The sequence below is a fragment of the Mercurialis annua genome, linkage group LG4 (genome assembly GCF_937616625.2).
Source record: "Mercurialis annua linkage group LG4, ddMerAnnu1.2, whole genome shotgun sequence".
NCBI classification, from domain to species: Eukaryota; Viridiplantae; Streptophyta; class Magnoliopsida; order Malpighiales; family Euphorbiaceae; genus Mercurialis; species Mercurialis annua.
In genome coordinates, this window is record NC_065573.1 from 28,894,586 (window position 1) to 28,921,657 (window position 27,072).

The 27,072-nt window shown below is 30.0% G+C and overlaps 2 protein-coding genes and 1 long non-coding RNA gene across 4 annotated transcripts; 2 read left to right on the forward strand and 1 right to left on the reverse strand.

Annotated features, from left to right (window-relative positions):
- Nucleotides 1–2,415: 2,415 nt before the first annotated feature.
- On the reverse strand, nt 2,416–4,145 carry LOC126676542 (uncharacterized). Its single transcript, XR_007640330.2, has 2 exons — nt 3,782–4,145; nt 2,416–3,652 (listed from the first exon to the last, which is right to left on the reverse strand). It is a non-coding gene; the product is annotated as an uncharacterized LOC126676542 (long non-coding RNA).
- Nucleotides 4,146–17,745: 13,600 nt separating this feature from the next.
- LOC126677887 (putative ribosome biogenesis protein C8F11.04) lies at nt 17,746–20,257 on the forward strand. 2 transcript variants are annotated; one of them, XM_050372704.2, is made up of 2 exons: nt 17,746–19,107; nt 19,818–20,257. In XM_050372704.2, the coding sequence occupies exon 1, from the start codon at nt 17,877–17,879 to the stop codon at nt 19,041–19,043; it is 1,167 nt and encodes a 388-aa protein (XP_050228661.1). In that variant the 5' UTR covers nt 17,746–17,876; the 3' UTR covers nt 19,044–19,107; nt 19,818–20,257. The 2 variants fall into 2 exon arrangements, with proteins under 2 accessions (XP_050228661.1, XP_050228660.1); XM_050372703.2 differs by lacking the exon at nt 19,818–20,257 and adding an exon at nt 19,236–19,603.
- Nucleotides 20,258–24,173: 3,916 nt separating this feature from the next.
- On the forward strand, nt 24,174–24,975 carry LOC126678538 (GDSL esterase/lipase At2g23540-like). The gene is made up of 2 exons (XM_050373433.2): nt 24,174–24,471; nt 24,566–24,975. Exons 1-2 carry the CDS (start codon nt 24,231–24,233, stop codon nt 24,796–24,798), a joined length of 474 nt encoding a protein of 157 aa, XP_050229390.2. The 5' UTR covers nt 24,174–24,230; the 3' UTR covers nt 24,799–24,975.
- The last annotated feature ends 2,097 nt before the right edge of the window (nt 24,976–27,072 follow it).

Sequence of the window (27,072 nt, forward strand, 5' to 3'; positions counted from 1 at the left end):
AGTATTCTCCTAAAAAGTGGTATTTTCGGTAAATTTCTCTTTAAATCCATGTTGCTTATAAATAGATTGAAGATGTTACGTAGATAGACGAACAATTCAAAAGAGTAAATGAAAGGAAAAGCAGGAGGTTATCGCTACGTAATAGCAATTGAAAAATTATGAAAGAAAAAGGAAGAGTTTATTATGAAGTGACTGATTATTAAGTAACATGTGATAAAAACATGTTACTTAATAATTAAAAAAAACATGGCTTAAAAAGGCCTTTGGCTGAATTTTTATAATAACTGCTTTTAAACTTTGCTTTATAATATAGATGTAGATATAGTTATAGATATTAACTAATGTGGAATTTCTAAAACAATCAAACTTCACAATCATTTTGGCTTCAAGAGATTTGAAAAATATCATAAAAATTTGATGAGCATAGAAAAATATAAAAATAAGTATTATACTTGAAATTATCAAAAAAAAATTATACTCGAGCAATGAAATTATCATAAAACAACACATAATTTCAAACAATCACCCCCTTGTAAAATCTAGAAACAAAATGTACTTGCATGCAACACTTTTGAGGAATACCAAAATAACAAAATTAACAGCTTAAACATGTTAAAAAAACATCACTATTCTTACATCCATTGGCAAACTATGCATCACACAGAGACATGCATGTGGAAAACAAAACACTTGGATACAAACATAATAAAATGGTATCATTTTAAGGTTTTTTTATGTGAAAATGAAGTTTCATGTTTGAACTACAAATTTTTTGTGCATTCTCAAAACAGAAGACATAGATTGAATAAAGTGTGGTGTTTATCTAGTTGACAAATAAAGGATCACTATTCAGCTAAAATACTGATTTTGAATTAAAAGAGTCTAAACATTAGCACCGAACAGCAAATGAAAATACCATTAACATCAAATCAACTTGATCATTTAACTTTCTTACTCTAAAAAGTATTTTTAAATGGAATAAATGAAAACGAAAATTAGGAGTTACAAGTTAAGAAAAGTTCGTATAATTAGCCAAACATCTAGCCTGGACCACATGGCTTAAAAAAGAGCATCTACCATGTAATTAAAAAATACATGGCTTTAAAAACAGAGCTATATGGCTAATTTTTTTGATTATTGTAAAGATATGAATATAAATATAATTATTGTAATAGATATAGATTCATGTGGAATTTCAAAGACAATCAAGCTTCACAATCATTTTGGCTTCAGAAGATTTGACAAATATCATAGAAATCTGATGATCCTATGAACAATATGAAAACGAATATTATACACGAGCAATGAAACTATTATAAAACTGAAAACATATTGTTCCCAAGGAATCATGCTCTTGTAAAATCTATAATCAAATTGTACTTGCATGCAACAATCTTTTAGGCATACCAATTTTTCCCCTGTAAATAAAAACATGTTAAAAAAACATCACTATTCTTGCATCCATTGGCAAACTATGCAACACAGACATGTATGTGGAAAACGAAACACTTGGATACGGTATTAGTAAAATGGTGTCATCTTAAAGTTTCCTATGTTAAAATGAAGCTTCGTGTTCGAACCACAAGTTCAAGTTTCTGATGCGTTCTCCAAACAGAAAATGTAGATCGAATGAAGGACACTAGTGCTACCTAGTTGACAAATCAAGGATTATTGTTCAGCTAAAATACTGATTTTGAACTTAAAGATGTACCAGCTCTAAACATTATGAACAACCAAATAAGGAGAAAAGGAACTGCATGTAAATGGAAGAAATGAAAATGAAAATTAGGACTTATAATCTAGGTTATATGTTACCAGGTATGCTGCACAAGCTCGTGAAACCAATAATTGAACAACCCCTTGTCTCTTCCCCAAGAACCAAAAATCTCCAACTTCCCCAAAAAGCTAAATTTCCAAAATTTCATCATTAGTTTACAAACAAATGAAATTTCTAAAAAACACGAAATCAGATCTTAAAAATATAAATCCTGACAGAGTTCGAAGTCCGCAACTGGTAAAGTATCTGCGCCACACACTTTAAAGCATCTCTAAGATAATCTTACCATCACGAGTTAACAGTCACATACTTAAGTCCTAGTTCATGCTAAGAAGATCACTCAAAGGCTGTCTACATTCTTCTCTGCATAACAGTTGACAGGAACGAGAATCCATGTACTTCACTTGATTTGAATTACCCTTTAAAGACTAAAGTTTCTTAATCTCTTGAAAAAGCAGCTCATTATTAATGCAATCTTGCAAGAAAAGTGCTACTAATGTTCAGATGTGAAAGGTGCAGTGAAAAAACATCAAGAAAAAGGAAATACTCTAATAGACTATAAGTAACTACTTAATGAGACTATACAAATAATAAAAGAACCATAAACAACCAACAGCATAAAAAATAGCAAACGGAACTAGTTCAAAACAAAGACAATAATAAAACAACAACTCAACTGTTATCAAGAGTAATAAATAAATAAAAAAGGCTTGAGATTTCAAAGAGTGCCCACCAAGCAGTAGAATTCCTCAAAATGAGAAGTCTGTTTCTCTTCTTGCAGTCTAATACATAAAGCATCAATAAACTCCTAGAGAACATCGAGGAGATCTATGCCATTTTCAATGGTAATAGTGCCCAAAAAAACTTCTTCAGCGCACAGTGAACCATCGGTGCCATTGGGGAGCACTTTGAGCAGTTGCAGCTCAGAACTGGGACCTGGATTCAATATATCCCTATTGCTTGAAGTGCCACGCCGGACCAAACATAAATTCCCATTCCTCAAAGCAAGTAAAAAGGAATCATAAGCGGGAAACTTAGTCTCAAAGTCCACCACAGACCTTTTGGAAGGACTTCCCATATTGTCCAACTGAATCGCCCAAAGCAATGCATCATCATAAACACAATTAACCACATCAGGACGTATCTTGTAAAAATAAATTGTACTATCCATGAACACAGCAGGGGGTGAAAACATCAAGGTTCTCACTGGCTATCCAGGACCAAGACTGGGGGTCGAAAGCACAAAAGCCGTAATGATCTTGTACAATTATCAAGTTGTTGTCCAAAGAAGAATGGACTACCAGGCTGAAGTTACACATGGAGTTGGATCCATTTAGAGGATCCGGTAAGGGATCCCAAGTGTCAGAAGATGGATCGTAAACTTCACCAAAGGGTTCAGTTATAGAATACTGACCTCCAAAAACATAAACTTTTCCATTAACCGACACCGCACCATGACAGGCTCGTCCGACAATCATGGAAGAGACTCAGTATCAAGGCGATAAACCTCTGATTTATAGCCACATTTCTGATTCAAACTAAATATCTCTGTCCCCGTATCAAAGATCCCTCCGATATAGTATATGGATGAACCCACCCTCACGGAAGTGCCCTGCTCGGGAGCAGATAGAGGCATCTCACTCAAAAACTTTACCGGTACAGAGGACAAAGAAGGTGTTTCGTTGAGATTGGCACTGTACCAACGGTGTCGATAGTCAGTATCTGACAGTGACACCAAGGCATGTAAGAAAATTTGATTATCAACGGCGGATGCGGATGCGGATGCGGATGCGGAGGCCTCTTCTTCCACTTTTCTCATCTTTCCTGCAGCTTTCCCCACGAATTCTTCTGCCTTTCGCTCCATTGTTTGCTCAACTGTTCCAATTTCAAAACAACAAAAGCGTCAGCTACAGACCACCACACCACGTAAAACATAAATCAAACGCTACGGGCCACAATTAACGCACATCCGATCAAACGCTTATCATGGTTTTTGAGTCTTACCCGCAAATTATTGTCGAGCACATTCCATTTGAGCAAGGATCCGAAGAGGATGGAATAAATTTTAGGTTTTGAGAAAAAAAAAACTAGGGTTTTTGTTCAAACCCCAATAAAAGAAGTTGATTTTTGAAATATTTATAAGTATTAGTATAAAAAAATGCAAAAGGTACAATTATAATTCCATACTTTTTCGTGTGAAATAAATATCACCCCATATTAAAAAGAAGTACATAGAAACATCTATATCGACGCCATTGCTGTTGGTGGTGCTGCTGATAAGATTGGCATGTTGGCGGTGATGAAGTTATTGCCACCAGATTATAATGTTTTTTTTCTTTAGTCTAAATGCTTAATCATAATTTTTGCATATTAAATTAAGTATAAGAGCATTTGCAAATAACTCTCTAAAATTGTTAAATTTCTTAATTTAAAGAGTTCGGCAACAAATTGAGAGTCTAATGGACTCTCTATTCTTTAAATTTAGAAGGCCTCTTTAGATAAATATATATAGAAAGCTAAAATATTCTCAAAATTATAACATCAAATATTGTTTTTGAAAATTACAATTTGTATTTTTTTTTGCGCAAAACTGATTTTAATTATTCTCAAAAATATATTTTTTAATCTCAGAAATACAATTTTGGTTACCCATCGGTATAATAACATGTTTCTAACGGTATACAAAAAAATAATTTATATTTTATATGCACAATTTTAGTTTAATAAAAAATTATTAACGATATACTGAAAATTAAATAACTATAAATTTATCAGTTGTTTACTCACGGTTCACTAACAGCAAAAAACAAAAATATAAAGAGGCCAATAGACTTTTTAACACAAAAAGACTACAATTTATAACCATATATTCGAAATAAAAATTATTACACATTTACCAACGGTTAACCCAACGTCTACTAAAAGTGTACTAAAAATAAGTTTATTGGTGTATCTTTAGTACACCATTGGTTAACTAGCAACAAAAATAAAATTCAACAATAATTTATTAACGATTTTATTAATGATATATTCAAAATAAAACTTATTACAAATTAACCAACGATTTACTCAATGTTCACTATTGGTTAACCAACACCTAAAATATTATAATTCTCATAAGTATTTTTTCAAACACCCAAACTATTACAAGTCTGATTTTTCTGCTTTTCTCTTCATTTTGTATAGAGTATCTAATAATAGGGTGAACATACCAAAGTGGTAGAGAAGAATGTTGAGCCGCACTACGGTTTTGTTGATGCCACAACGCACAGTGCGATCAAATGCTTTTGAGAAAATTACACCAAATCACCCAAAAATTCAAAAGTTTGTATAAATCACCCAACTTTTTTTTTTTTGCAAAAATCCCTCAATTTTAAAAGATTCTTTTCATCTCTACCTTTTAATAGTTGTGATTACTATTTTATCCTTATGGTGTATTTTACCAATTGTGTTTCCATTACACCTAATAATTTCTCCTTATTTTACATAAACCGGACCATTTCTAACCGAACCACCACCGGTCGGACTATTATTGGCCGGTCAACGGCCGGACCACCGCGGTCAACGGCCGGACCACCGCGGTCAACGGCCGGACCACCGCGGTCAACGGCCGGACCATTACTGGTTTGTGGTCTAACCATTTTTAATGGTTGGACCAATTTTAGTTAAATAATTAAAAATTAAATAAAACACTTTTTTGTGGGTGAGGGGATTTGAACCCTTGACCTCTTATAAGGGAGAGCTTGTGCTTTGCCATTGAGGCAAATGCTGATTGTTGTCAACCTTTACTCTATAGTATATATATATATAACTGATTATAAGTTTAGATTAACTTATTAGAATGAAATTAATTTATAATGCAAATTAAATATCAACTAAATATCAACTTAAATTAAATTTATTATAAATTTAATATTAAATTAGTCTAATTAAATTTATTTATTTTTTAAATATTTATACAATAAAAAAATAAAATATACATATATTTATATTTTATACAATTTATTAATACATAAGTAAAACTAATAAAAATATTTCACTTTTTAAAATTAAAAAATATAATGGTTTAGTGGTCGTGGTCGAATATGTGGTGGTGGGACCCCCGTAGTGTCTGAAAACTCAATAAAAACTCAATATAAACTCAATGATGACTTAATGTCAAATCAATGATAACTTAATGTCAACTTCATTATGTATATTATTAAAAGTAATTTATAATATTACAAATAAAGTAATAGTAATTTGAAAGTAAATTATTTAAGCTTTTATTAAAATAAAATAAACCGAAAGTAATTTTAATATAAGTGAACTGAATATAAACTTAATATTAACTCAATGTCAACTCAATATAAACTCAAAGTAAACTTAATGTGAACTCAATATAAATTCAATATCAATTTAATGTTCACTGAATGTTAACTTAAAGTAAATGTTTTGATAAATAATTATAATTTTAAAATGAATTTTTTTTATTATTATATAATTTTTTTTTTATAATTTATACTTTCAAAAATAAACTATAGTAGATTGAAAGTAAATTATTTAAGTTATTATTACAGTAATTTGTGTAAATTTAATGTCAACTCAATATCGACTCAATATCAACTCAATGACGACCCAATATCAACTCAATGTAAACCTAATGTCAACTCAATAATGTATTTTAGTAAGTATAGTTTTAAAAATTAACTTAATATCATCTCAATGTCAATTTAATATCAACTCAACGTCAATTCAATGTCAACTCAATGTAATCCTAATATCAACTCAATGTAAACTTAATGTAAATCCGAAGTACTTTTTTAGTAAATTATATTAATTTTAAAATGTAAATTAATATCAACTCAATGTAAACTTAATAAGTCAACGTCGACTCAATGTCAACTCAATGTAAACCTAATATCGACTCAATGTCAACTCAATATCAACTCAATGTAAACCTAATGTCAATCCGAAGTAATGTTTTAGTAAATTATTTTAATTTTCAAATGTAAATTGATATCAACTTAATGTAAACTTAATAACTCAACGTCAACTCAATGTAAACCTAATGGCGACTCTATGTCAACTCAATGTAAACCTAATGCCGACTCAATGTAAACCTAATGTCAATCCAAAGTAATTTTTTAGTAAATTTTTTTAATTTTGAAATGTAAATTAATATCAACTCAATGCAAACTTAATAACTGAACGTCGACTCAATGTCAAACTAATGTCAACTCAATGTCAACTCAATGTAAACCTAATATCGACTCAATGTCAACTCAATGTAAATTACATGTCAATTTAAAGTAAATTTTTTAGTAAATTATTATAATTTTAAAAATTAACTTAATATCAACTCAATTAACATATATAATCTGTTTTGAGTTTATGTCGAGTTGATATTAAGTTGATTGTGTTTTTAATACATTAATTTATAAAATCTATTTTAACTTAGTTTACTTTAAGTTAATATTTAATTAGAATAAATTTTTTAAATTTTGACAAGCGTAATATCTTATTAGTGTTTTATAATAATATATTATTTATAATCAACCATTTTAATAGGTTGATATTTAGTTTATATGCTTTTTTATATATTATTAAAGAGAACATGTATATCTATACTATATATAAAAGCACGGATGGGGGGGGACAGGCAAATTTACTGAATAACCCTTTTCAGTTTACTACTAAATAAAGGTTTTATAGTCATTAACTAATTAGTTATTTAATTAATTACTATTGTAATTAAAGTCCTACTTAGAATAGGTAGCTAAATTATCTCCAAAATTAAATTGTCTCCAAATTAGTAGGAATACCTATCTTTTAGTTTGATTGAACTACAAAATTAAAATACTGTATTTGGTTAATATATTATTATTTAAATTTTTATCTTATTATTTTTAAAGATAATATTATTTAATTATGATTATTATAAAACCAAAAAAAAATTCAGTATGGAATAAAAATTTTAAACCGAATATTTTGTATTTACTTTTAAAAAAAATCTTAACTAATTTAATATTAATTATAAATAAAAAATTGATATAACTATAATAAATTTACTAATATATTCATTGAGGAGTTACGTTACAAGCTACGTGCATAGCACGTAATGCGAAACTAGTATATTAAAGAGTAAATAAAGACAACAAGCATGTCTTGCCTTGGTGGTTAGGCACTTAGACAAAGAGTGAGAGGTCATGGGTTCAAATCCTACCAAGAGCAAATTTGTGTTTTATTAATTCTTTTAAAATCTCACCACTATAGTTGACCGCCGCTGACCGGGTGTTGACCACCGCTGACCGCCGCCGACCTCTGTTGACCGCCGCCGTTGACCTCCGCTGACCGTCATTGACCACCGCCGTTGACCGGCGTTGACCTCCGTTGACCGGCGTTGACCTCCGCCGTTGACTGTGTGGTTGGACCGGAATCGGCCGGTGGTCGGTTGCGGTCGGTTGGTTAGTCTAACCAAACCCATATTTGCCACATGTCAACATTTTATTGACTCAAATATAGACCAATAAGATATTGACAAATAGTAAGGACAATATTGTCTCATTTTCTTTTATTTTGGGTTATGGGAGATTTTTGAAAACTTTTCTTTTTTTTTGAGTGATTTTTGCTAAAATCAAAATGTTGAGAGAAAAATGGAACACTATAGCACTTTTGAGGGATTTATGTAAAAAACCCAATGCTTTTCATGGTTTTTGATGAGTCTTACCCGCAAATTATTGTCGAGCACACAGGCCCGGCCCTAGGTCTAGGCCACTAAAGCCTAGGCCTAGAATCTCAAAAATATGAGGGCCTCAAAAATATTTTGACCGCATTTACTTACGTTTGAAACTATAGGTTATATTGCACTAATATTAAAGAGTCAATAGTAACAAATTCTGAAAAGTAAAGTCAAGTATTATTCAATCAATCTTAATATACAATAATGTTAACAAAATCTAAATTAAACCAAAATCTTTTAAATTACCTAAAATTTTGCCAAATAATTTGATTTAATTTGAGCAACAAATTTTTTTAAGTAATCAAACAGAAATTACCTTAATAACTTTTCAAATATATTTTATAAATTCTTTTTATTTGACAAATTACAATATTTGTTTAAAATTTTAAAGTCTCATAATGTTTCTCTAGTGTCATTATGTCTTTTCCAAACCATTGTTTTTAGCTAATCATTATTTTTATTTTTTTAATTATTAATTTAGCTTGTTATAAATTATTTTAATAAATTAAACTAATAAAAAATATTCCGAATTTAAGGTAATGTATTAATTTTACATTATGCAATTTTATTATTTGTAATACAAAATATTATTAATTATCATAAAAATTAGTATATAATTTATATATATGTTACCGCTTGGGGCCTCATTTTCTCTAAGGCCGGCCATGCGAGCACATTCGAGGCATATGATCGACATACAGACGTTGGGAATGGGATTGGTCGATTCCTTTGGTGTCGACAATTGAGCAATAATTCGAAGATGATGGAATAAAATTTAGGTTTTGAGAAAAAAATAGGGTTTTTGTTCAAAATTCATGAGCGATGTTCATATGACCCGTTAAATATTTAATTATAAATAAAATATTAAATAAAATAGTTAGTTGTTAATAAAGTGTTTTTTTTAATAATTAATTAATAGTTTATTTACACTTTAACAACAATTATGTATATCCAAGATATGCTAGATTTACTTGTATAAAACTAATGTTTTATAAGCTTTAATAGTAATTAAACTTCTCATAAACATTATGTACGTGAGCAACATTTATCTGACCCGTTATGTGTGTTATAATGGGTCATATATATATAATATCTTATTTTTATTTAAATTAAAATTATATTAATTAATATTTTAATTCCTACATATTTTTCAACGTGATATCATGAAAGGTTTACTAAAGTTAGACTGATTTCATATATTAACTATTGGTTTTTCTTGAAAATTAGAGAAGATATTGCAGTTGTACTACAATTAGCAGTTTGATACCTATTTGTTTTAAAATCTTATTTAATGGTTCTTCATTTTCAATTTCGTTAACTATTAAGTCCTTTTGTTAATTTCAGCACATACTTTCAAACGATTTGGTCCCCAATTTTTAATTTCGTTAACGATTTGCTCTCATTTGTAATTTTATCAAACGATTTAATACCCCACTTTCAATTCCATAAACGATTTAGTATTCCAAATTAATAGAAGGACCTAATAGTTAATAAAATTAAAATTAAGAGGCTATTAAATAAAAATTTTAAATAAGGGTATCAAACTGTTAGAATCTTGTACTCAAACATTATAATAGAACTTGATTTTGAAGTATTTAGAGGTATTATATATAAAAAAGTATTTAGAACTAATTAATAGTTTTGAATGAGAAAATCAAGAAAAATCGAAATATTTAAAAAGTTAAAATATTCTTAGATTTTAATTATGCTATTGATTGAGTTATTATATTGTCTTATATTTCAATAATGCCTGAACTTTTGGAAACATGTCATTACAAGTATGAATTTTTAAATGGGTGGCACTATTTCCAGAGCTATAATTACTAAGAAAAGAGCAATCTTTTTTACTCCCTCTGTCCATTTTTAGTTGTCGGTTTAGGCAAATATTTTTGTCCATCAATAGTTGTCACTTTAGAATTTCTATGTGACTTTTACACTAGTATTCCAAATTTGATCTTATTATTAAATCACTTCATTAAATGGTAGTTCAATTTTCAAAACTAAATCATCCAATAGTGGGTTAATAACTCTATTTTCAAACCTAAATTTTTCAATAGTGGAGTTTATAAATAGGGTTATAGTAGTTTTTATGTTTATAATTTAAGACAAAAAAAAACACTTTCTTAATCTTAGCAATTTAGCCTAAAGCGACAACTAAAAATGGACGGAGGGAGTAATTGACAAGAGTGTCCTTTTGAAAATCCGAATCCATTTCATCTTCTTTATTTTCTTTTTCCTTCACAAAAAGAATTAAATAAAGTAATTCTTTTTTTTTACCAGAGAAATAAAGTAATTCATACGGCTTCAGACCTGCAACTATTTTTCAAGCCACCCTCCCTTCGCTACCCATTTCTAAAATTTGATTAATTTTCTTTTTTCTGTTATGGAATTTTAAGTCTGCAGAAAAATCAAAATGTGAAAAAGCAAAGAAAGTTTGAAATGGCATTTCCATGTAGCAATGGGGCTGAACCATGGTGCAGAAGGATGGAAATTATGTGTTGGTTTTTGACTCGTACATGGACTTTTTTTCCTTTTTAGTTTTGAGATCAATTCAAGTTTGGCTACGTTAATTTATTAAAAAAAAAAGTTCAGCTACGCTAGCTCCTTCCATCAATGATAATGAAAAATCGTATAACTCGCAGATTTCCATCAGTTTATTTTGTCTCAGAAATAGCTGTAGTTACGCATTTTTAACATTTCATTGCTCGGAAAATTTTGAAAAAAAAAAGAATGAAAATGAAGATATAGATTCATATGTCAATAAGGGCAATTTTGCCAAATTAAAAGATATTGCTCTTTTCTTAATAATTATAGCTCTGGAAATAGCACCACCCTTTTTATATATGTTAAATATTATTGGCTAATCTCCTACAAAAAAACCCTCATCTTTCAACCCTTTTTGTTTGCACCCTCGTTTTTTAAAATCGCTGATTTTACCGAATTATCACTTTTTACTTTCAATTGCACTTTTAAAGTTTTAAATTAACCTCTTTTTAATGGAAAAAGGTTCAAATTAATTTTTTATATTTTAAACCATAATCGAAATAGTTCTTAATGTTAAAATTTCAACAATAAAACGATCTTTTCTAAAATTTCGAAAGTTAAATTTTTTTATATTAAATATAAATCAATCAAAAATATCATTAAATAATTACTCAATCAAAAACCGCGGTCCATTTTTTCCGATCACCCCATCCATCATATTTAATAATTAAATATTTATTTTTCAAAAAACAATTTTTTTTATTTTTGTTTAGCCGTGGTGGGTCTGTCCAAATCTGAACTGAACAAAAATAGAGTAAGATGGTGGTTTATACCGTTTGATATTCTCTAATCAAAGTCAAATATGTGATTCTCTAATGATAGTCAAGCATGTGAAAATACAAAAGTGAAACATTAAAAAATAAAGGTTTAATTATTCAAAAACTCCCCACCTTTAACTTTTTTTTCAATTGCATTCTAATGTAGAAAAATCTTCTCAGGACCCTTCAGCTTTAGATTCTTTTTCAATTGTATCCCAAAATATTAAATCGACCTATTTTCATATGAAAAAATATATAAAATAATCTCTTATTTTTAATCTATATTCTAATTAAACACTAATATGATTAAAATCATTATTCCTAAAATTATATCCAATAACTTTTTAAAATAAAAACTATAAAAAAATTCAATTTAGAGTATAATTGAAAAAAAATCTAACAGTGGGAGGATTTTGAGAGGATTTTCCTACGTTAGGGTGCAATTGGAATGGAATTTAAAGGTCGGAGGGTTTTTTGAGAGTTTTCCAACGTCGGAGTGCAATTGAAAAAAAATTAAAGATAGAGGGCTTTTGAGTGATTAGGCCAAAAATAAATTAAATGGTCTGAATTTTCCCATATCTAAATCAAATTTTACTTGATTTCACTTTAGCCAAACTAATCGGAGTATTGATGAAGATGTACATTTTATAACACTCTTCTCTGCCAACAATTACAAACTCAAAACATCTCTGCAGGACCTCGCAATATTCATCCAATGACTAAAACCAAACAATTCTTCAAACCAAACTTAACTAATCAAGCACAGAAATGAAAAACAATAATGTATAAATGATTAGTTTTGTTTTAACTTATAATGAGATTATTGAATTTGATAGGGCTCTTTTGTCTCAACAGACTCCTTAGCTGAGCCTTTTGACACTCAAGATTTGTTCCCCAAAGTATTTTTTTATCCGATTGCTCATACTTCTCGAGGTAATTGCACGAACCCTTTTATTCCTCTCTTTTGATGAGGATTTTTCTGCTTCTGGTGATACTCTTCTTTGAATCGATCGTCTTCAATGAAAACACTGCTAACATTTTATTATTACATGAAAATTTATCGGTGTCATTCAAGAACAACATGTTAAGCTTGCCTGATAAATTAGTAGCAGCTTTAAAAGCAATTGCAAATACAGGAGCAGTAATCTTATGATATTCTTAAATTAGTAGCAGCTTTAGAAGCAATTTAATTGATTTATATTTAATATAAAAAGTTTTAACTTTTAAAATTTTAGAAAAGATGGTTTTATTGTTGAGATTTTAACATTGAGAACTATTTAGAATATGAGGTAAAATATAAAAAATTGATTTGAATTTTTTTCCAGTGAAAAGATGTCAATTTAGTACTTCGAGGGTGCAATTGAAAATGAAAGATGGTAATTTAGGTAAAATTGGCGATTTTAAAAGGTGATGGTGCAAAAATAAAAAGAAAAGGGGTTGAAACATATTAATTGTCATTGAAAGTAATCATAACAAATGATAACAATTCAAAGTAGAAATATAAAGACATGCTTCTTTAAACAACAAATAGCTTATAAAATAAAAAAAAAACTTTTTAATAAATCAATTCATCTCAAAAGGGATCCCCGCCCTTACCACGTCTCACATGCTCTTACAATACTAGCTATATAGATCATATTAAAAAAAGGTAATTTCGATGTTCTATATGGTATTACAAATAGTATAAAATGACATATCATATCAAAAGACAACCCTGAAGCAAATAATCTTATTTGTTAGTCTACTGATCAACTACTCTCATTGGCTCCTCATCTTATATAAAATAGCAATTTTCTTGAATTATGCCAATTGAAAAAAATATCAATCTCATATGTCATTTTTTCATTAAAAAGCACATAACAAATCAATTTCAAATTACATATTGAACATTTTGTCTCTTCCAAATTGTGATCCATTTGTTTTCCAACTTCAAGCATCATGAAAGCAAGCACTTGAAATAACCAAGGAAAAGCACAACTCAATTGTTGAATAGTCTATGCTCGACTATACTGCAAACAAAAACAAAAATTTAAATGTCAAAAAGTGTAAAGTGAAATATGAAAATATACATTAAAAAATTAAGTTATAATATCATTTTGAAAATCAATATATAATACTTGGACACAGTAGTGAAGCCACGTACAAGCGAAGCGGGGCGGCTGCCCTGCCGCAGACAGAAACTTATGTGAGAGAGTAGTAGTTTTGACCAGCCCTGACCTAACTCATGGTTATGTTTTCCAATTTTTTATTGCTGGATTTCATAAAGAAAGGGAAAGAAGACGCGCATGGATTTTTTTCTGTTTAAAGTTTGGTCAAAATGACGTCTTAAATTTATCTTGAATGATTATTGATATTTTATTTTATTTTAAAGTCTGTTTTCCCGACTTAATTTTCTAGCTACGTCATTCCTTAGACATCAAATCATTAACAGATTATTGTTTAAGAAATACATCCACTAGAGTTTTCCAAAAATAATCGTTTAAGTGAATCAATACATTCCTTAAAAAAGTTTAAAATACCGCTTCTTTGCATATAGGTTCAAATATGAATTAGCCGGATTTCTATGATGATAAACATCGATGAGAAAGCTACCTTGAGGAATATTCATCCACTATAATTTGATAATTCCAATGGTATTCAATTTAGGAAAAATGACATTTTTAATAGCCAAGTTGGCTGTCATATTATGTAAATTTTCAAATGGTTACCCCTTTCTTTATGCCAGACCATGCCAAAAAACAGCAGCTGAGCATAAAATCTTCAGTCAAATAATTACTATTAAAAGAAAATAAAACGACATTAATTTCATTTCATGGTATGCTTTAATATATTTTTAGTATGCTACTTAGTATTTAAATAAAATACATGTGCACACCGTAGAGATTAAGAAAAAAGAGGCAAACAAGTGTCACTCATGCACTATTTATTTAATTGTTTAGATTTTAAGAATTTTTATATTTTTTAACTCATTAATATTTGAAAATAAAACTAATAGTTTAAAAAATACAAGTTACTAATTTTTCATATGATTTTTTTTGTCAATAAAATTTAACTTACTGCATCTGTACATCCAAATTATTCACTACAGCCTCCCAAAGCCCAGGTGCACAATTGGTAAAAAATTATGTCTCGAAGTGGGATACGATTAGTGGTATTTACATAGTCGACAAAGCTTACATTGTAAAAGGGCTTGAATAACGGGAAAAGAATCTGACGCTGCCATTATCATGTAAGTAATCGCGATATTTATGTCGACTTTAAGTTATGAGACATTAAGAATCTAAATTCTTCAATGATCTCTCTGAAAATTGAGGAAAAAAAGAATAATATATTTCAATGCATAAGATTAGAAACAAACTACAATATTTGAAAAAAAATATTAGTTTCATATATATTTTTTTTTCATTAGAAAGAACATAAAAAATCAATTTCAAATAACCTCATTAGACATTTGGTCCCTTCCAAATCGTGATCCGTTTGTTTTCCAACTTCAAGCATCACGGAAGCAAGCACTTGAAATAACCATGGAAATGCGTTACTTAATTGTTGAATAGTATATGTTTAACTATATTGCAAACAAAAACGAAATCATTAATGTCAAAAATGTAATGTGAAATATGAAAAAATAAATTAAAAAATTAAGTTATAAAAGCATATTTGAATATCAATATATAATACTTGGATTTCTACTCCTCATATATCAAGAAGTTGGCTTTCACGACTACCGATTTAACAATTGGAAAAAGAAACATTTAAAAGGCATTTTGGTGAAGTGAATAGTATCCATAATAATCCAAGACACCATTTTGACTCTTTTATAAATCAACGACAAAGTATTCTTATATTATGACATCTCATAGCCGTGGTTTTGAGATTGCTTACCGGACTCATTTAACCGCAATTTTATATATTCTCTGTCTTCTTCTATTGCAAGGTGATGCATTTCATGATCATGATAAAACTTGCAGCTCCTTAAATAGAGGAAACATTTTGAAGACATTGGCATGATATGCTAATCGGGTTGAAAGTGTGAGAGTTGTCATTGGTGATAATGCCCTCGCAAATAACCAATTGGCATCCCCATAGATTCAAAAAGATATGGCTAATGGTTGTACTTCACAGACAACACTGACCATTTTTACAGAGCTTGAAGATAAGAATTTCTCCTTACTTGTTGATGAGGTTCGAGATAAATCAATAAAGGAGCAAATGGCAGTAGTTTTGAGATTTGTGAATAACGAAGGTGAAGTTATTGAAATATTTCTTGCTATTGAGCATGTAAGTGACATACCATCAAGCTCATTGAAAGTTGCATTGGATGCATTGTTTGCTCGTCATGGTTTATCATTTTCTAAGTTGCGAGGTTAAACATATGATGAAGCATCAAACATGAGAGTAAAATTTAATGGTTTGAAGATACTTATTCAAAATAAGAATACGCCTTATATGTTCATTGTTTTTTCCATCAGTTGCAATTGGTTATTATTTCTGTTGCTAAGAACATTCAAGTTGTTTGTGATTTTTTTTCATTTGCACAAGTATGATTATCAGATTAGTCGGTGTTTCTTGTAAAAGAAGAGACTTACTGCAACAGAAGCAACATGAACTTATCTTATAACAATTAGAAAGTGGAGAGATTATCCCAAAAAGAGGTAAGAATCAGAGAACTAATCTTACAAGACCATGTGATACTACACGGGCACTCGTTATGTCACTTTAAATATGCTTGTTGGATATGTGGAAAGCAATATAATGAATTCTTGAGAAAGTCTATGAAGGTGGAACTGATTTAGAACAAAGAGTTACAGAAAGTAGTCTGACTGAGAATATGAAAACCTTCAATTTTGTTTTTATTATGCATTTGATGCGTAAAGTATTGGGTATGAAAAACACGCTAAACATTTTGCGTTTTGTCCTACGTGGCATTGCCAGAATTATAAATTGATGTATAACTAATTATCCTTTTTTACAAAGGGAATAACTCAATACCCTTTTTGTAATTTACGATAAACTTTATGACCTTTTTGTAAGACGATAAGCTCCCTTAGAACCGTTTTTAATGATTTTAATCTTAATACCCTTTATGTAATAGTGGCATAATTCAGTGAACTACCAAGTTCAATATCCTACATTACGCGCTACGCGTGAAGCTTAGTAATGATACTGGTATACAATTAAAATTCACGAAATATATCCACCAAATTTAAAATAATTAATTAATAAAAATTACAACAAGAACAAAATTAATTATAGTTGACCAAAAACAGGAAACAAACAATTCTCTATTAGAATTTTCAACAACATACAAAATTACAAATATATAAATGTGGGAAAAGGATCATTTATGCTCTAAAGATGTGGGCTCCAGAATGAAATAAACTCTCAACGTTCGAAAAAGTTTAAATATCTCCCATTGTCTTGAAATATGAACAATCAGGCTCCTCAATTTTTTTTAACAGAGATAAAATTACACTATTACAAACAAACTATAGATATACTACTATTTACAAATTTAAACGCCATTCACACCATCCACATCGTTTACGTTGAATACATCGCTATTCCGAGCTCGCCAAACATGGCGGACGATGCCGCAGCCGCTTGCTTCTGACGCTTCGTACCTTCCTCCAAATATCTTCATCTTCTTTTGTCCATGAGGGGATTCGAACCCACGCCCCCTTGAACTTGATGCCTCACTCTTAGCCAACTGAGCTAGAGGTAATAATTATACCCTAACGTCTCACTTATAAGTCAAAATGGGGGCCTGATTGTTTATTTTTTAAGACGTTGGGGCATATTTGAACCTTACTGAAAGTTGAGGCTTTCTTGATCCTGAAATCGAATCTTAGGGGCATAAATGAATCTTTTTCTATAAATTTTCATAAAAAAGAAATAAATACATACGAATATATAAAGATAAGAAACGACATCGTCTTTACACTTCTCCTCCTCCTTAAACCCTAATAATTCTTAAACACCTCATTTTCCTCCTTGCTTGTAACACCGTTTTTGATACTTTTCAGACGCCGAAACCAGGCAAGGTACACACTCTCTAACTCTCAATCTCACTCAACTAATGGCCTCCGAAGCCGTCGCACCATCTTCAGGTGTAAGCCCCAAAACAGTAGAGAAAGCAGTAAATTCTCTACTGAAATGGCGAGCTACAAAATCACAAACTGAAAAGCCACAGCTTCTTGAACATGATGAATTTCTTTATTTAATCTTAACCCTAAAGAAAATCCCACAAAAGGGTACTTTTAATCGCACGAATCCCTTCAAAATTCCCCTTCCAAACCCGTTAATCCACCCTCAAAACGACAACTCTGAGCTCTGTTTAATCATTGATGATAGACCCAAGTCGGGTCTCACTAAGGATGCAGCCAAGAAAAAGATTGAGAATGATAACATACCCATATCGAAAATTATCAAGCTTTCTAAGTTGAAGAGTGATTATCGTCCTTTCGAGGCAAAAAGGAAGCTTTGTGATTCTTATGATATGTTTCTTGCTGATAAAAGGGTTCTTCCCTTGTTGCCTAAGATGTTAGGGAAGCAGTTTTTTAAGAAGAAAAAGATACCCGTTGGTGTTGATTTGAAGCATAAGAGTTGGAAAGAGCAGATTGAGAATGCTTGTGGGTCGGGTTTGTTGTTTTTAAGAAGTGGGACTTGTAGTGTGGTGAAAGTCGGGAGGGTTTCGACGGGTAGAGAGGTGTTAGTGAGCAATGTTGTGGCTGCTATTGATGGGATTGCTGAGATTGTGCCGAAAAAATGGGGTGGTGTTAGGTCCTTTCATTTGAAATTGCTTGATAGTTTGGCTTTACCGGTTTATCAGGCGCTGCCCGATTTCAAATTGAAGATTGAAGGGGGAGCGAAGAAGGAGGAAAACGAGGGGAAAGTGGAGGAAAAGAATGTTAAGGAGGAGAAGAAAGTGGGGAAAAAGAAAGGTAGGATACATGAGATAAGGTATATGGATACTGATATTATTGCGGATGATGGGGTTGTCGATGATGATTTATTGGTGGCTGATGGTGAGGGAGATGTCGGTAATGTTGATGGTGATGAAGTTATGATGGGTGGTGATAGATTGGATGGTAAGAAGAGAAAGAAAGGAGATAAAGAGAAAGCGGAGAAGAAGTTGAAGAAAACTAAACTGAAAAAAGACGGCGATCACAAGCTAAAGAAAAAAGTAGAGAAAATGAAGGTTGAGGATGGTGTTAAGCAAAAGAAGGTCAAGAGAGCTGCCTGAAGCAGTTTACAGGAGACTATACTCGTAGGATTGTTACTGCATGTTGGGCAGATTTTTGTTTGAGGTTTGATTTATGAGCTTTTTTTATTTTAGTAGTATGTGGGAATTTTTACGAACCTAATTTATACTATTGTCTTGTTCTCAGTTGCTTGATATAATTAGTTGTTCTTACTGTATTATGTTGGTAACTAGCTGAAGCCGATGATTACATTATGCATGGCATGAGATGTTGATGATCTGACTAGAGTGCACGGCACAAGAGAAGAATTATAAAACTGAGGATAAGGATTAAAGATACTTTAATTTCAAAATGTGTTTATTGATGTTGCATCATGAAGTCTTAGTGTTCACTGCAGGAATCAATTCTTTTAACTTTCTATTAGGTTTTGTTTGGTGTGCTCAAGATCAGTTATTCAATTTTATTTTGTTGAATCTATGAGATGGTTGATCTTATTGTTTATCTAGCATACCAAATATTTTTGTGGGGTTATATTGCCAGTATTTATGTTATTAATTCTTATTGAGATTAAAATTCTTGAGGAGGTTATCGCCAATATTTATGTTGTGATCTTATTAAGATCTAATTTTAAGATTTAAATCTTCTTTTTATCAAGCTCTGCTATTTTTGCTACTTTCACGTGTCCTCCGTAGGCTGTCATCTTGATTTATACCTCTTGTTGTTTCTCTTCGTGGTATAGCTGGACCTTCATTTATACTATGTTTGCCTGTCCCAATGGTATAATTTGACATTGGTTTATGATTCTGGCCTCTCAGGTAGTTCTTTTATGCGTCCAATTAGACCTTGATGATTATACCAATCATCCTCCCTCATAATTGATGTGCATATATGTTTCTTATGAAGTAAGGCTAATGGCTGGGGTAGATAGTTTGTTAAGGGAGGGTGATCATAGCAAAGCTGAGGCTAATGCCTGCTACAACTAGCTTTGTATCTGGAGCATGTACGTCAGTGAGATTGGCCACTTCAGGTTTGATTAAGAGTTGTTCAGTAGATCATGAGGAATAAAGACTGGATACCTGATTCTAAGATGAAAGTCGGACGGGATATTTGATGCACTATCTGCTTTACAAAATACTAATGAAAATTTGCAATGAAGTATGATGCTGAATATTACTAATCATCTTTTAAAAAAGTTTGCATACCTTATTGGCAGGTCATGTTAAGAATATATTTATTATCTGCTTGTACTACCCAACCACATTGTTCTCTTAGATGTAGCAATTTGTTAAATTTTGGATAGTCTTCATCCTTAAATTTCATAAATAATTTTAAGAACATAAGATTATAAATATCATTCATTATAGAGGCGATAAGATGATTATTTTTTTATTTACTTTCTGTATCCTTTTAATGTCCTTGCTGGCTTCTTTGCCTTGATACCAATATGTAAAACATCCGGCTTTGATATGATTTTGAGGGTTGACAGCATTTGAGTTTAACATTTACTAGCTTTTTTATTTTTTAAACAATTCTTACGCCTTTTAAGTGTAATGCCTTGTGTTGGTTTTGCAAAGTTAGCTTTGAATATATGAGACCTGAATTGTTGATGTGTTCCTTGTCATAGTGGGAAATATTGGGTATTATCAGTTGGATCTAGACGCCAGTTGTTTGCTATATTATTTGGTTGCTTTACAACGAGTTTCATTTCTTTCAGGTGTTGTATAGAAAATCATAAAACTTTGACATGATTTCACTTTTTTCAAAATGCTTTTCAAATCATGAGTATGATTTTGTTTAATGAATGACCAAGTTATGATATTTGGATGTGTCCTGTTCAATTTTTGCTTCATCGTTTTTATGCAATAAACTCGGCTTGAGTTGCTTCACATGCACCTAGTTCATTTTGTTTGGATATAACTTTCTGGCTTTAGCTATTGACAGTTATCGGATATATTCTGGATAAAGTTGGGCAGAATTTGTCTTAAGTGGAACCTAATTGTTATTGGTGGAGAATCTAAGGGTGTTCTTCATGCCAAGTTTAGATATAATACCATAGATTTATAGGCCAAGAACACTCAAGTTTTGTGACCGTTGATGCTGCCTGTAGTGGCATTTTCTTTTTGTTTTTGTGATTGAAATTGTCATCTTTTCGTTTAATTTGCGCCAGTTACATGCTTTGGTGACCGATTGTTGGACATGAAGATGCTTTCTTGTTGATAGCCTTGTAATATGTCAACAGCATTTACCATTTATGCAGGAAATGAGCAATTCTTATTGTTTCTGAAACTATTTGCTCATCTAGATTTGATGTGATGTCTTATTTTCTAGACGGAAGTTCCGCCTTTTTTCGTGTTTTTGAGATGTGCACGGATTTGTTGATGATTGTGTATTTGTGATGGTGTTAAGGATAGACTTAATCTGTGTTTGCATTTGGTGTATGATGCTAAGAACTAGAGAACAATGCGTTGGTTCAATTTTAGAAAGAGTGAGTGCATTGGTTTGATGCTATTATTCCACATAGATTTTTCCATCTAACAATAGGAAGGAATGTCAAATGGTATTATTCCACATAGATCCTGTTAAACTATTTCAATCAATATGATTACATTTTGAGCTGAAATCCAAAAACAAAGAAACCAAATCTTGTCGGAGTGATGCAATACGAAAATATTTTTTTATTTGCCAACATAGTACTATAATGAAACCACTGACGACATAAAATTGACAAGTCACTAAAGAAAATAGAATTTTAAAACTTCAGAATAATGCTGATTACGTTTTGACAAGAGTTGTTGTATTTCCTATGCTACTATGCGAATAATTCACAGTTTAATCCGTCAAGAAAATAGTGCTACTTCTCCTAGTTACTATCTTTTAATAATCACTAATTTTGACTTCTTTTTACTTCCCTATAAATAATTATCAAATTCTAAGTTAAGTTATAAGACCAATACACAATTTCATTCATTTAAAAATGGCAGCAAGTATTTATGTTTTGTTGGCAGTTATTATAGTTAAATGCGTGGGACTGGTTTGGGCAGCAGGACCATCAGCTATATACATATTTGGTGATTCAACAGTTGATGTTGGGACTAATAATTATTTGAATGGCACAACTGCTCTTGCTAATATGCCTTATAATGGAATTGATTTTCCTGGTTCAGTACCCACTGGCAGGTTCAGCAATGGCTACAACTTGGCTGATCAACTTAGTATGTTTTCATTATTATCAAATACTCCATAATTTTCACTGATGATTTCTCAACTTTCGTCTCTCTAAGCACCGTAGTTTCCTAAACTTTAGTTAGTAACTACATTGTCCCTACACTTTTACTTTGTATATCAGTATTATTTCTGACATTTTTTTAATCTCGTTTCCGTTAAAATTTAATAATATGACGGCCAAGTGAAGTTCTATTTGACTATCAATAGATAGTCAATACACTAATGTAACGAGACAAATAAAACCCGACAAGTTATTAATGTTTAATAAAAATGGGATTATATCAGGAACCATAAAGTTGCGAAATAGAAGTTTGAGGATAAGTAAAATTTTAGACTATGGTGGTAGAGAGATGGAAATTGAGGGGTTATTAATGAAAATGACCTTAAAACAGGCAAAATCTCAATTTTTTTTTATAGGAAATCAATTGTTTTACTTGATTGTGTTTGTTTGTATAATTTGTGGGAACAGCAATGCTATTGTTAGGATATGAAAGCAGCCCACATCCGTATTTGTACCTTGTCAACAACATGTTTGCTTGTAATTATAGCTATGAAATATTAAGAGGGGTCAATTTTGGATCTGGTGGCTCCGGTATTCTTGATGAAACTGGAAAAATATGGGTGAGTTTTATTTTTTTATTTTTCATTATAATGGAAAATCAGTGATTCGAAATATACGGCGAATCATTAGATTCAGATTTGTTTTATTAAATTAAAAAATCTTACATTATCCCTATCTAATCGTATTAATTCTCATCTTTATTTAATATAAAAGTTACAGTCATAATGATATTTTATATTTATTTAATTAGTGAAGTACCACTCTTTTATGTTTTATTAAGAAAAATTATTGATTAATTCTTTAAAATAAACCAAATAAAAAAAATGTCACTTTTCGAAAGAAAAAAAATAGTCTATTTACACCCACCCAGTGATATAATTTTGGTAGTGTACACTAGGACAAAATAATTTATATTTTTTATGTTACATTTGTGTTGATTATTATTTAACAAATTGGTGAAAATGAATATGCAAATTGCAGAAAAAAGTGGTACCAATGAGCGAGCAGATTCAACAGTTTTCATTAGTGAGACAGAATATAAGTGAACTGAAAGGTGAAAAGGGAACTTATGAATTTCTTTCAGACTCAATTTTCCTCTTAAGCTTCGGATCAAATGACATTCTTGATAACTTCCGATTGAAACTCAACTTAACCAAGCACGATCTCATGTCTAGTCTCCACTCAGCCTACCAATTTCATTTAAAGGTCATATATAACTCAACCATCTCATTTTTAATATTCCATTAATTTATGACTATAAATTAACAATGTCGATAAAGACTAAACTTATGAACGCTCACCAAAATATCTGCAGTTATTCGTGAATTGTCAAATTACATAAATCCATTTAAATCTGATGTGCTACAATTTTATATTTATTTAATATGTCTATACGTATAAAAATTATCATATCTTAGTGTATAAAATATTGTGCTATATTGACACCAAACAAATTATGAATATATCAAGCAACATTCGAAAATAAAATTTAGATGTAGCATAGTTTCAAGATCATGATATATCTCACAAATGAACCGTAGTGTTGGTAGATATTTTTTTGTGCCTAAAAGTTCTTATAATGTCACAATTCAACAAAATTAAAACAATTTTAGTCGATTTTAAATTGAAATAAAAATTGAATAAAAAGAAAGAAATGGATGTGATAGATTTACCGTACTATTTACAAAATCCGTGGATTATAACGTGTTAAATCAGATAAACTATTGTTCAAACTAAATATTTTATATTCAAAGAAAAAAGAAAATTAGCTATGTAAAATTGAGAATTGAGTAAAATTGTAATGATTTTACAAATTAAAATATTACAAAAAAAAAAAAACTAATAGAATTGTCCATATTTATTATAGAATAGACATCGTTTGCCATTTGACATTAGTTTATTGATTGTAGCTGTTTAAAATGGTTGGCAGAATTTGTATGATATGGGAGCTAGGAAATTTGGAATAATTCCATCAGGATTACTCGGCTGCTGTCCTTACTCCCGGGCTCTGAACAAAAGTTCAGGAGGTTGTATGAAGGAAATGAATCAATTTTCTAAAGCCTTCTACACCACTGTTAATTCTATCTTCCGCAATATGAGCTCACAATTTCCAGATTTTCACTATTCTCTCGCAAATATTTATTCGATGACCAGATCCGTCCTCAAGAATTATCGACTTCTTGGTATTGCCTTCATTCTATTGTTTCTCATTTCATTTTTACATCTGAATAAATTGAAATATTATACTATTAAGCGAATTAAATGTTCTTTCGCCAGGTTTCAATGAGACAAAGAAAGCTTGTTGCGGATCAGGATATGATAATGGTGAAGGGTTTTGTAATAAAGAACAAATGTCAAACCTGTGCGACAATCGTGCGGTGCATTTGTTCTGGGATTTGTATCATCCATCTCAGGCTGCTACCAATTTTTCAGCCGCAACTCTTCTTTATGGAGAAAGGCCATTCGTCAGCCCCGTCAACTTCAGCACTTTGGCGGGGCTTAAAGCGTAACTATGGACACTAGCCCGGAAAAATGATTCCGTGGAAACACATAAAAATTAATGAAGTCATAAATAAAAGTAACTACAAGCATCGCTTCATAATTATTCTCTATATACGCGGTTTTATATTGTGAAATCGTTGTACGATTGGCTCATTACAACATTATCAAATACATCTTTTTCTTTACTGTCGCTTCACGTCATGTTTCACATGTGGCTCGTAGTGTGAGTCGTCAAATAATTATAACTGTAGATTATGGTAAATATATTTATGTTTAATTAATAACTAGTTTTATAATTATGTATTGTATTTAAGTATAAATATCAAAATGAGATTAAAATGGTAGTTAATTAGGAGTAGTTTATTTTATCTGTAAAAAATATAAATAAAGTATATCATATTATAGTTAAAATATTATTTATTAGAAGTAGTTTACGTTAGTTAGAATTTTAGATGAATAAATATTAATTAAACTAGTAATAATTCAATATTTAAAATAATTCATTTTAATTAGTAATCTACACAATTATAAATAGTAATAATTAAATATTTTAAAAAGTTTATTTTAATTAGTAATCTACATAATTATAAATAATACTCTGTACAATTATCTTAATGTAGTATTATAAGTAGTTTATTTTAATTAATACATTATTTTCTATGTCATTTTTAATTTTATATTATTTTTAAACATATTTTCAGGCAGTACCTTCATTTTTACTTTTTTTAATTTCAAAAAAAATCTTTTTTTAATGATTTATGTTCTTTTTATAATTTTTTTCTATTGTTTTGTTTTTGTTTTTTATCGTGTTTTTTAATGTAACTATTGTGTTTTTATAGTGTATCTATGGTATTTTTTAGTGAAACTATGATGTTTTTATTGTGTAACTATGATATTTTTATTGTATATTTATGGTGTTTTTAGTGTAAATATGGTGTTTTTATAGTGTATACTATGATGTATAAGTAGTATTTTATAGTATATATTTTAAAAACATTGTAAATACACCATAAAAAATCTATAAAAACACAAGAATAATATAGATACACAAAAAATACACTATAATATAAAAACACCATAAAAACACTGCAAATATACCATAAATCATTTTGTTGTTTACAAAATCAGTAGCATCAAAATAAAAAAACAAATCTATGAACAAAAAAAAACAAAATAATTATATGAACAGTAAAATAATTTTATAAATAAAAAATAATAGATATGCAATAATTTATTTACAAAAAATCTAAATTATAAAAAAATCTAAAACGTCTAAAAAAATCTAAAAGTGATATTGAAAAATCCATCGAAAGAAACTCGGTGACGAGAAAATTAATGAAAGAATCGCAACGATGATAAATTTACCGAAAAAACACAACAACAAGAAAATCACGACGAGAAATATACAGGGACCCGCAACGGTGAGATGGAATAAAGCGATGTACGACGGAAGTATTCGAACGGAAGAGAAAGTTGAGAAAAATAGGCGAACGAAAGAAACGAAGAAAAAAAGGAGAATTTTGAAAGGAAGCGAAGTAGAGAAAGATGCGACTGTGTATGTATAAAATGACCTAAAAGGAGTTTAACATTTTTATTTATAGTAAAATATTTTTATAAATATGTTTGTAAAAAAAGTACCGATGGAAATTATGAAAAGATAGGTAAAAAATATGTAAATAAATTTAAAAATCAAGTATGTTAAAAATAACTCCTGATAATCTAGTGAAGTTATTATGAAATATAAAAATTGAACTTGTTATCGGTGATTAATTTGTTTTTTTTTGTATATACATAATTTTACCATATTAACCAACCAACTAATGGAAATTGACACCTTTTGAACTTTTATCTTAACTAAACAATTATTCAAAAGCTGATTTTTTGTTCGGTTTCGTAATCGATTTTTCACTACTTCATTGTTGAAAATTCTACAACACATGGAGTTGTAAGGCCTGTTTGGTTCAGCTGTTTCTTGTAGCTGGTGGCTGATAGCTGTTAGCTGTTGGCTGGTAGCTGATAGCTGTTAGCTGTTGGCTGGTAGCTGATAGCTGATAGACTATACGTGTTTGGTGAGATTTAATTAATTGTAGCTGTTTATATACAAAATGACCGTAAAAGGCATAATTTTTATTTTTAATTATTAAATTATAAATATATTATATCTTATATTATTTAATGAAAATATTAATAATTATTTTTTTTATAAAAAGCAATATTTAATTTAAATTTAATTAGATATTTATTTGATAAATTTATAATCAATTTTTCAAAAAGAATTAGTA